The 12,223-nt window shown below is 47.0% G+C and overlaps 1 protein-coding gene across 9 annotated transcripts in view; it reads left to right on the top strand.

Annotated features, from left to right (window-relative positions):
- RALGAPA1 (Ral GTPase activating protein catalytic subunit alpha 1) overlaps window positions 1-12,223 on the top strand; it is a 508,613-nt gene that overhangs the window by 259,814 nt on the left and 236,576 nt on the right. For all 9 annotated transcript variants that reach the window (XM_082275707.1, XM_082275706.1, XM_082275704.1 and 6 more), the window contains 3 exons: window positions 30-155; window positions 255-313; window positions 3,416-3,524. In XM_082275707.1, the coding sequence (XP_082131833.1) occupies window positions 30-155; window positions 255-313; window positions 3,416-3,524 (294 nt within the window). The remainder of the gene's footprint in view (window positions 1-29; window positions 156-254; window positions 314-3,415; window positions 3,525-12,223) is intronic.

Genomic DNA, 12,223 nt, shown 5'->3' with positions numbered 1-12,223 from the left:
TATTTTTTTCTTAATTATTTTTACAACAGGCACCACGTGTTGAAGCCCAGGTGCTTTTGGGATCTTTGGTCTGTTTTCCCAACCTCTACCAGGAGCTCCCAGCTCTGCACCCTGGCAGCTCTGAAATCGTAATGTCACAGTTCACAGATGTCAAGGTGATGGTTCCACATAACAGATGAAGACCAAATCCTACATTGTCTATTCTCTGTTCTTAAGATTTCTTCTTTTTTTTTTTTTTTTTTTTTTTATTGCAGGAGCTCACCATCAAGACTGTGTTAAGCTCAGCTCGAGAAGAGCCATCTGGGCCAGCCAGGTACAGATACCAGAACGGTTCCTATATATATATATATATATATATATATATATATATATATATATATATATATATATATACAGTGCCTTGCGAAAGTAGTCAGCCCCCTTGAACTTTTCGACCTTTTGCCACATTTCAGGCTTCAAACATAAAGATATAAAACTGTAATTTTTTGTGAAGAATCAACAACAAGTGGGACACAATCATGAAGTGGAGCGAGATTTATTGGATATTTCAAACTTTAACAAATAAAAAACTGAAAAATTGGGCGTGCAAAATTATTCAGCCCCTTTACTTTCAGTGCAGCAAACTCTCACCAGAAGTTCAGTGAGGATCTCTGAATGATCCAATGTTGACCTAAATGACTAATGATGATAAATAGAATCCACCTGTGTGTAATCAAGTCTCCGTATAAATGCACCTGCACTTTGATAGTCTCAGAGGTCCGTTTAAAGCGCAGAGAGCATCATTAAAAAAAAGGAACACACCAGGCAGGTCTGAGATACTGTTGTGGAGAAGTTTAAAGCCTGATTTGGATACAAAAAGATTTCCCAAGCTTTAAACATCCCAAGGAGCACTGTGCAAGCGATAATATTGAAATGGAAGGAGTATCAGACCACTGCAAATCTACGAAGACCTGGCCGTCCCTCTAAACTTTCAGCTCATACAAGGAGAAGACTGATCAGAGATGCAGCCAAGAGGCCCATGATCACTCTGGATGAACTGCAGATATCTACAGCTGAGGTGGGAGACTCTGTCCATAGGACAACAATCAGTCGTATACTGCACAAATCTGGCCTTTATGGAAGAGTGGCAAGAAGAAAGCCATTTCTTAAAGATATCCATAAAAAGTGTCGTTTAAAGTTTGCCACAAGCCACCTGGGAGACACACCAAACATGTGGAAGAAGGTGCTCTGGTCAGATGAAACCAAAATCTAACATTCTGGCAACAATGCAAAACGTTATGTTTGGCGTAAAAGCAACACAAACGCTCTCCATCCAACCTCACTGAGCTCGAGTTGTTTTGCAAGGAGGAATGGGCAAAATTTTCAGTCTCTTGATGTGCAAAACTGATAGAGACATACCCCAAGCGACTTACAGCTGTAATCGCAGCAAAAGGTGGCGCTACAAAGCATTAACTTAAGGGGGCTGAATAATTTTGCACGCCCAATTTTTCAGTTTTTTATTTGTTAAAGTTTGAAATATCCAATAAATTTAGTTCCACTTCATGATTGTGTCCCACTTGTTGTTGATTCTTCACAAAAAATTACAGTTTTATATCTTTATGTTTTGAAGTCTGAAATGTGGCAAAAGGTCGAAAAGTTCAAGGGGGGCGAATACTTTTGCAAGGCACTATATATATATATATATATATATATATATATATATATATATATATATATATATATATATATATATAAACAAAGCAATTCATATACTGTGGGGATATAGTTACATAGTTAGGTTGGAAAAAAGCCGTCCAGGTAAATACCAAAAAACAATTAGAAGCCCTCCATATGCACAATCCTATATCAAAAGTTGATCCAGAGGAAGGCATAAAATACCCAATAAAGCATGATTTAATTGGCTCGTGGGGGTGTGCAGTCTATAATGACATTAAATGCTTAGACTCCTGGCTATCATAGGATTACAGTAAACTACATAGGGCACAGCTGGCAGATGATCAGTGACTGTGTGACTAGTATATATGTATTGACTGTCTTCGGGTATTTCTTGAAAATTGACAGGGTTGCAATTATAGGAGCTCCATAATGCATTCCTACTCCATTTCTAGGTATTCTATCCATTTTTCACACAAAGATTTTGTGCATTTTTTAAAATTGTATAGCTTGTTATAGGCTTTCCATCATAGTGACTGGCTTAAAATGAATTCCAGGTATGGATATTTTATAGTATAGTCACCATTGGTTTCGCGTGTAACTATGTATATGCCTTAACTGGTTAATACCCCTGGAAGATGGAAATCACTGTGGTGGAGACCGCTACATGGACGTCATTCAGAAAATGCTTTGCATTTTCTGAATGAATGCAAAGCGTTCTCTCATTGGATGAGGTGGAGATTGTGACATCACCACCTCCTTATCCAGTCAGAGTACACTTTTCATTCATTCAGTAAAACACAAACTGCAGTGAAGCTAACCAACCTGCGTTCAGATTGCAGTAAGCTAGCCGCTTAGTAAGGAACCTGGAAGCAAGTGGAGATCACTGGAGTTGGCAGTGTCTACTTCAGTGCTTTCCAGCTTCCAAGAGCATTGGCCAATTATGGAATATACATAGTTACGTTTGTCCAAGCTGGACCAACGTAACTACAGGTGCAATACCTATACCTGGCATAGCTCTTTAAGGCTAATCATATTATTTTTCGAATATATTTATACTTGTACTGTTATGTACAGGGTGTCTAATTTCGAACATAATTGCTTATAAAGCTTTATTTATATTTACTATTGACCCGAGGAACCTTTTTATTTAAAGTATATATCTTAACTAAATGCAAAAAAAAAAAAAAGGTGCATTATAGTGGTGCAATAGAAGCGCATTTTCCTATGAGTTATCCCATTAACCAATTGGCACCGGCCGCACTAAAATATGCAGCGCCTCGGTGGGTGGGTGCAATATTGCAGAAACAGCTGTGCTGGGAGCGCACTCCCTGCACACACTCGGTACAGTTACCAGCGACTAACAGAAAGCTCCCGACTGCTGCTTGCGATCAGGAGCTTTCCGATTATGTGGCCACCATGACAGCCAATCACAGCGGTCACTTGATCATAAACCCCGCCTCCCAGCATCCTAAGCCCCTTAATAGGCCAGAGAGGCATCGGCTCCAAGGGGTTAAAAATGCTGCAAGTTTAGCATTGTTGTTCCTGTCAGAAATCAAGTGAGCTCCCTTGTTTCTTTTTTTAGTTCACAACACAGTTCATCTGCTGCACTGAAATCCCAAGCTGTGTTTTCAGTCCTGCCTGAATTCTCCCTTTGCTAAACTACAGGACACCTCATCCTTATGTTAAAGAGAGGGAGGGTCAAACAAGGGAGAACTGAGCTGTTTTGCGCAGCATCATAATTTGCTTTTCTCCATTACAGATGTGTAGCTTTGTGCAGTTTAGGAATCTGGATGTGCGAGGAGCTTGTAAATCAGACACACCACCCGCAAATTAAAGAAGCACTTAATGTCATCTGTGTCTCCCTCAAAGTAAGAGAAAATCAATTGATGCCAAATTACATTTAATTTTTTTCCAACTGTAAATGCATACAAGGTAATACACAGGTGACCGAACTGATAAACTCCCCTCACAGTAGTTGCTGTCATTCCTAGACTGAGGTTGGGGAAACATCCAGTAATTTCTCCCCAGGTGGATGTTTACCCATCACAGCTTTTACCTTATGTCATACTTCCAGTGATTGCCTGGCTCTTTTGAGAAAAACCAGGTAAATCACAGTTTGCACTTGAATGACTATAGGACAAAAATCCTCTACTTTATTTAGATCAGCTACTTTACATAAAAGCTGCCCTCTTCGTTTCCAAAACTGTAAGATAGCTGGTAATAGGCCATACTAAGAGAGTTCCTCTTTAAAGATTTGTAAACATTTTGAATAGGTGGTGTATACTGGCACTGCCATATTGCTATAATATGGACAGTATTGCAACTGGTGTCTGTCTAATCAGACCCCAAACACTAAAGCCAGCCAAACAATGGATCGAAATTCAACCGGTTAAGCAGGGACCAAATTTTGACCCATGTATGGGCACCAAGGTCTATACAACTGCCAGATTTTCCCAGCTCAGTCAGCCTCCAACTCTATTAGTGTAGACGGAAGGGAAGTCTCCCTGCTGTCAGAATACAATAGCTCAGCAGGGAGGGTTCCCCCATCCACATCAAATGAATGTGTGAATAGGGGAATCGTTTTTTCTCTTACGTCCTCCGACAGTCGCCGCCCCTCCATATTCGTCACTATGGGGTTATTGACCTTTGCTCCGTAGGAGTAGCTAGGCAACAGAATATGTCAATATTAAAAGCTTTTAGCATATCCCACCCCCAGGGGGTGGTCCCCTCAGTCAATACCCTCCTGCTTCCTGTATCCATACCTCAGTTTAATTGTCTAGCTATCAGGAGTAGCAGGCTGTTTCTGTGCTGGGGCTTTTTGTCTCAGCCTTTATCTTCTTTTTGATTTTATTTGAGTGTTTTTTTCTCTATCTTTACTTAGCTGTTTATTTCTTCAGCTTTAGTTAGTTCTTCTGATGAAGAGGATCGTGCGGGCTGGGTCTCGGGCTGGCCCCCCTGGTCGCAGGTTGTGGGCCAGTGGCTTCCCAGCCTGCCATCGAGCGTTCACTCAGGTTTTTTCCTGGCGTGTGTGAACGACCCATCCCTGTTCGCTGCAGGGATGCTGCGGTGAGGTGGCTACCTCACTGGACGCCATGCGGTTTCGCACCGCAGTTCTGCTGCGTCCTGGCTGCGACTCTCCCTGTCCTCTGTGCAGCGGCTTGATCGCTTGTGCGGGCTCCCCACGCCTTTCAGAAGGTAAGTGTATCTGTGTGGGGACCTGTCTGTTTAGTGGGTGTCAGTCTGGGACTGTGTAACCCTGCTTTTCTGTACACACTATTGGGCTCCCTGTCTGTTTTGCTGACTTCTGTGGGCTACAAGGAGGTGGGCTATCCTGCACTGTTTCTGTGTTACAGACTGTGTGCTTTTGCTGTGTGACAGGCTGTATGCTGTGGGGCATGCTGTGAACATGTTTGTGCATACATGCGGCCGCTGCTGCGGTCCGCCATTGTTTTATTATACTGCAGGCGTGTGATGGCCATCCCTGTATAAAGGGAGCAGCGTTTTTGGCGCCAAGCGCCGCCATTTTGGCGGCGATCGCTCCGGCCTCATGTCAGCGCTGCATGATCTCAGCCCTTGCAATCCTCCTCCGGCGGCCATTTTTTTGTAGCCTTCCATAGGCTTTATAGGAGCGGTCGTTGTTGCCTCACTTCCTTTTCCCTGAGAACAGCGATCTATGCAGCAGCCTAAGTGATCTCTCCAGGTTTACCTTCTTTATTCCTGTATTCATTGCCTAAAGTTTGTGCTTCTCCCTGTGGGGGTCGGTGTGTGCTGTGTGTGTGCGGTGGGCTGCGCTCGCCGCGATTTTAAAGGGGCAGTTACCCTTTTTTTCCTACAAACTTTTGGGGGCATGGATTCTCAGGAAAGCAAATTTCCTCCCACTTTAATGGGAGGCCAAGGGGCTGCTGCTGCTCCCCCCGAGGGGGGCGATTTGGCTACCGTTGTGGCTAACCTGGCTGCTCAGGTGCAGATGCTTGTGGCTGCTCAATCCACAAAACGGCCCAGAGTTTCAATTTCCTCTGATTCAGAGGGTGATGGGGCTGCTATGGCTGGGGTCCCCTTATCGGGGTCCCGTTCGTCCCTGGACCTTGCAGGGTCGGAGGGGGAGGCAGAGGTTGAAGGGGTTGATGATTCCCCCCCTGGCTCGTCTGAAGAGCTTGCAATCATGGATGAATTGGTTGCTTCTATCAAACAAACGCTGCATTTGCAGGATGAACCATGTCCTCCTGCCGCCCTGGCCTCTTACGGGACGCAGCGGAGACGCAAATCATCACAGGTTTTCCCTTGCACTGAGGATTTTCAGCGCGCGGTTAGTGAACAATGGCGCAATATAAAGAAGCCTTTTGCTGTGCCAAGTAGGTTCTAGCTGCGTTATCCCTTCACGCCCGCCACTGATGAACGTTGGTGTGTGCCGCCTCCGGTGGATCACGCGGTGGCGGTTTTGAATAAATCTACTGCGATTCCGGCGGAAGATACCCCGGTGTTCCGGGACCCCACGGACAGGAGGCTGGAGTCTCTTGCCCGCCATACTTACTCGGTTACCGGTTCCATGCTGAAAGCTATCTTTGCTTCCCTTATGGCAGCTCAGGCTGTCGCGGATTGGACGCAGGTGCTCAGGCGCGTCCTGGTGGCTGATTCTGCCCCGCCGACAACGTTGGCTATGGTGGATCAAATTCATCAGGGTGTCATGTATTTGTGTGATGCGGAATTAGATGTAATCCCTTTGGCTGCACGTGTGCACAGCGTGGCGGTGTTGACACGCCGCTTGATTTGGCTGAAATGTTGGTCTGTGGACCAATCTTCTCGCAAAACTTTGGCTAATCTGCCCTATACGGGATCTCGCCTTTTTGGCGACTCCCTGGATACGCTGATAAAGGGGATCTCTGGGGGTAAGAGCACGCTCTTGCCCCAGTCTCACAAGGCTAAGGGTGCTCAAGGTAAGAAGCATGCTTCGTTTCGGCCCTCTCAGGGGTCCTTTCGTGCCTTTTGGTCGCACTATAAGGAGAAACCGTTCAAAGGTCAAGGCTCCCAAAAGAAGCCGTGGACAGGTAAGCAGAAGTCCGGCCAGTCCGGGTACGCTGCCCATAACAATGCGGCCTGAAGGGACGCCCTCACCCGGTTCTCACCCGGTTCTGTGGTGGGGGGACGTTTGCTCGGTTCTTCAACCCTGGCTGGCCCGCGTTCGGGACAGGTGGGTTCAGGAGATCGTTCGGTCCGGTTACAAGATCGAGTTTCTCTCTCGGCCGGCGGGCAGATTTTTTCCCTCAAATCTTTAACTGTCTCCGGAGCGCTTGCGAGATCTGCACCGCAGTGCGGACCTGCGGGCTCAGGGAGTGGTGGTTCCGGTGCCTCATCAGGATAGATTTCGGGGGGTTTTATTCAAATCTCTTCACTGTGCCCAGAAAGGAGGGCAAGGTACGTCCGATTCTGGACTTAAAAGCTCTGAACCGCTTTGTGCGGGTTCGCAAGTTCCGCATGGAATCCCTGCGATCGGTGGTGGCTGCCCTGGTTCCGGGAGAATTCATGGCCTCCATCGACTTGAAGGATGCGTACCTTCACATCCCCATTTTCGAGGGTCACCAGAGGTACCTTCGATTCGCCATTGCGGAGGATCATTACCAATTCGTGGCGCTGCCTTTTGGTCTCGCTTCGGCTCCGCGGGTGTTCACCAAGGTGCTTGCATCGGTTCTGGCTTTATTGAGAGCCCAGGGTATCTCGGTCCTGGGGTATCTGGACGACGTTCTGGTTCGGTCTGCGACCAGTCAGGGTCTGGTGAAGGACCTGTCAGTCACGCTGCAGACTCTGCAGGAGTTTGGTTGGACGCTAAACCTCCCAAAATCGATGCTGTGCCCGTCGGTTCGTCTTCCCTACCTGGGAATGATCCTGGACTCTGTTCAGGCGAAGGTCTTCCTACCGGAAGACAAGCTCAGGACACTTCAGGAAGAAGTCAGGTCCCTTCGGGACGTTCCGTGCTCATCCCTCCGGACGGGCATGAGGTGTCTCGGTTTAATGGTCTCGGCTTTCGAGGCGATTCCCTTTGCCCAGTTTCACACGAGGGGTCTCCAGGCGGAGATCCTGTCCAGGTGGGACGGGCGACCACAATCTCTGGATCTTCAGATCTCGTTGAGTCCTCGCACCAGAAGGGATCTTCTGTGGTGGCTGCAGTCCCCGGCGGTGTCGGGGGGCAAGTCTTTTCGTCCGCTTTCATGGACAGTGATCACCACGGATGCCAGCCTATCGGGCTGGGGTGGTGTTCTGGGCGTTCTGTCCACCCAGGGTACTTGGTCGAAGGGGGAATCCTCCCTTCCGATAAACATTCTGGAATTGCGGGCGATAAATCTCTGCCTTCGACTTTGGACGGACAGGCTTCAGGGCCGTCCGGTTCGGGTGCAGACGGACAATGCCACAGCGGTGGCCTACATCAACCACCAAGGGGGCACCAGGAGTGCCCGAGCGGCTCGGGAGGTGGCCGACATTCTGTCTTGGGCCGAGACGCACGTCCCGGCAATCACGGCAGTTCACATTTCGGGGGTGGAGAACTGGCAGGCGGATTATCTGAGTCGCCAGACTCTGGACCAGGGGGAATGGTCGCTCCACCCGGATGTCTTCCAGATGTTGTGCGCGAAGTGGGGTCTCCCAGATGTGGACCTGTTCGCGTCTCGTCTGAACAACAAGGTGGGAAGGTTCGTGGAAAGGACACGCGATCCTCGGGCAGACGCGTCGGATGCGTTAGTGGCTCCGTGGCATCAGTATCGATTGATGTATGCATTCCCACCGATTCAGTTACTATCCAGGTTCCTTCGCAGGTTGTCCTTGGAACCGCTCATGGTGATTCTGGTGGCGCCAGACTGGCCTCGCCGGTCTTGGTACGCAGACCTCGGGAATCTGGCGGTCGACGCTCCATGGCGTCTGCCTCTTCGAGAAGATCTCCTGTCTCAAGGACCGATATTCCATCCTGCTTTACAGTCGCTGGCTTTGACGGCCTGGCTGTTGAAACCGAGGTCCTGAAGAATAGGGGTCTCTCCCCGGAGGTCATTCATACTTTGATCAACGCTAGAAAAGCCTCTTCGGGGAAGATTTACTACCGTACTTGGAAGGCCTATTTTGCCTGGTGTGAGTCCAGGGGGTTTTCCCCTCGCTCATACTCGGTGTCTAGGGTGTTGTCTTTCCTTCGGACGGGTGTGGACCAGCGTTTGGCGTTGGCCACGATTAAGGGTCAGATTTCTGCGCTGGCCGTTCTTTTTCAATGCCCTGTGGCGTCTAATTCTCTGGTTAGCACCTTTGTTCAAGGGGTGCGACACCTGGTCCCTCCTAGGAGGGAGCCTTTGTCTCCATGGGACTTGAACCTCGTTCTGTCCGTGTTGCAACATGCTCCCTTTGAAAAAATCAGGGAGATCTCGTTGTCTTTGTTGTCCAGGAAGGTCGCTTTTTTGGTGGCGATCACTTCGGCTCGCAGAGTGTCGGAGCTGGCAGCCTTGTCCTGCAGGTCTCCGTATCTGGTGATTCACTTAGATAAGGTGGTCTTGCGACCTAACCCTTCTTTTCTTCCGAAAAGGATCTCGGAATTTCACCTCAATGAGGACATTGTCTTGCCTTCACTTTGCGCGAAGCCTAAGCATCCGAAGGAGGTGGATTTGCATTCCTTGGATGTTGTTCGGGTGATCAGGGTTTACCTGTCAGCGACTAAATCTTTTCGCAAGACGGATTCTCTCTTTGTCCTTCCTGAGGGGCCTCGGAAGTTAGCTTGGTCGGCGTCGGCTTCTACCATCGCCAAATGGATCAGACAGACTATTGAGCAGACATATGCCTTGAAGGGGAAAGTTCCCCCCCATGCCTGTGAAGGCGCACTCTACCAGATCTCTGAGTACGTCTTGGGCCTGTCATCCTCGGGCCTCTGTGTCCCAGGTGTGTAAGGCGGCGACTTGGTCGTCCGTTCACACCTTCTCAAAGTTCTACAAAGTGGATGTTCAGGCATCGGCAGATGCTTCCTTTGGCCGCAAGGTTCTTAGTGCGGCAGTACCTTAGGGTCCCTTGTTTTTGGGCCCTTGGCTGTTAGGGATGTTTTTATCCCTGGGTTATATTGTTTTTCCTGGGTTATTGCTCCTGTTGAGCAAGGTTTTTTTCATGCTGCCCAGCTGGTTTCCTTCCTTTGGTAAGGTTCCTTTCTCTGCTGTGGATCCGGCGTTGCCTTAGGCTCGACTGCGTTTCCCACCCCTCATGTATGCACTGCTTTGGGACGTCCCCATAGTGATGAATATGGAGGGGCGGCGACTGTCGGAGGACGTAAGAGAAAACGGAATTTTTGTAAAATCTTACCTGTAAAATTCCTTTCTCTGAGTCCTCCGACAGTCGCCGCCCCCGCCCCTCTTTTTGGGGTTTGTTTATGTACTCTACTGCTATTCTACTGAAACTGAGGTATGGATACAGGAAGCAGGAGGGTATTGACTGAGGGGACCACCCCCTGGGGGTGGGATATGCTAAAAGCTTTTAATATTGACATATTCTGTTGCCTAGCTACTCCTACGGAGCAAAGGTCAATAACCCCATAGTGACGAATATGGAGGGGCGGCGACTGTCGGAGGACTCAGAGAAAGGAATTTTACAGGTAATATTTTAAAAAAATTCAGTTTTTCTTCCCATTCAAAAACTATCATCTTTGGGCTGCTTTAAATGCATTGAACACTTGTACAAATGTTTTCATAGGTTGTACTATGTTTTAGTGTAGTTATATTCCCTGTGATGGGCTCACATGTGGTTGCAGTTTGTAGGATCATGGCTGATCATTTTCCTGTTTCCATGTATTGATCCTCTTAGTTTGTCCCTGGAGACAAGCAACTTCTTGTTCCGGGTCACACAGCATCCAGTGCATGCCTATCATTTCCTGTGTTGCTTCACAAATGTGGGAGTGTTAATGTGATGAAACAAATCTCTTGCTTTCATTGCGCTGCCTATTTATGTTTGTGTCAGATCTAAGTACGGTTTAGCACTCGCCTACAGAGTACTGGACCGAGAGACCAAGGGATGGTGGGATATGTAGCTTCTTCACAGGAAGTGTCACTTCTTAGACTACAGACAGGTCATGCATTAGCTGGTGAAATGCCATACAGCATGCCACATGATTGAACACAAAAATAAATTGTTGACATGGAAATGTGAAGATTTACTTTACGATAAGCTGAGAGTACAGTGCTATATTAAATGTACTACATCATTATGATTGCCTGAACAGCACTGCAACTTTCGCGAAGTCTCAAGAATTTGTAATGCTGTTGACTGCATTTTCTGAAACTGTTCTTAAAAAAAAAAAAAAACTATGCCAGAAGTATGTAGTCCACCTCAGACTTTTGTTTCCTACAGGTACGTCTCAAAAATGTAGAATATCATCAAAAAGTAGTTTATTTAGGTAATCCAATTTAAAAAGATAAACTTTATATATTATATAGATTCATTAGACACAGAGTGATATATTTCAAGCATGTCTTTCTTTTAATTTTGATGATTATGGCTTACAGCTAGTGAAAATCCAAAATTCAGTATCTCAGATGAGTAGAATATTGTGAAAAAGTTCAATATTGTAGACTCATGGTGTCACACTCTAATCGGCTAATTAACTCAAAACACCTGTAAAGGTTTCCTGAGCCTTTAAAATGGTCTCTGTCTTGTTCAGTAGGTTATACAATCATGGGAAGACTGCCGACCTGACAGTTGTCCAGAAGACAGTCATTGACACCCTCCACAAGTAGGTTAAGTAACAAAAGGTCATTGCTAAAGAAGCTGGCTGTTCACGGTGCTGTATCCAAGTATGGTAATGGAAAGTTGAGTGGAAGGAAAAAGTGTGGTAGAGAAAGGTGCACAAGCAACAGGGATAACTGCAGCCTTAAGAGGATTGTGAAGCAAAGGCCATTCAATAATTTGGAGAAGATTCACAAGGAGTGGACTACGGCTGATGTTAGCGCTTTAGAAGCCACATCACACAGACGTGTCCAGGACATGGGCTACAACTGTCGCATTCCTTGTGTCAAGCCTCTCCTGAACCAGAGACGGTGTCAGAAGCGTCTTACCTGGGCTAGGGAGAAAATGGACTGGACTGTTGTTCAGTGGTCCCAATTCAGGTTAAAGTAAATTTTGCATTTCGTTTGTAAATCAAGGTCCTAGAGTTTGGTGGAAGAGTGGAGAGTCACAGAATCTAAGTTGTGTGAAGTCTAGTGTGAAGTTTTCACAGTCCGTGATGATTTGGGGAGCCATGTCATCTGCTGGTCTTGGTCCACTGTGTTTTATCAAATCCTAAGTCAACGCAGTCCTCTACCAGGATATTCTAGAGCACTTCATGCTTCCCTCTGCTGACCAGCTTTATAGAGATGCTAAATCCATTTTCCAGTTGGACTTTGCACCTGCCAACACTGCCAAAAGTACCAATACCTGGTTTAATGATCATGGTATCACTTTGCTTGATTGGCCAGCAAACTTGTCTGACCTAAAACCCATAGAGAATCTGTGGGATATTGTCAAGAGGAAGATGAGAGAGACCAAACCCAACAATGCAGACAAGCTGAAGGCCACTGTCAAAGCA

Source organism: Pelophylax lessonae (assembly GCF_965119305.1).
Source record: "Pelophylax lessonae genome assembly, chromosome: 13".
Taxonomy (NCBI): Eukaryota; Metazoa; Chordata; class Amphibia; order Anura; family Ranidae; genus Pelophylax; species Pelophylax lessonae.
Note: the sequence above shows the minus strand (reverse complement) of the source record. Positions and strands in the feature narration are given on the sequence as shown.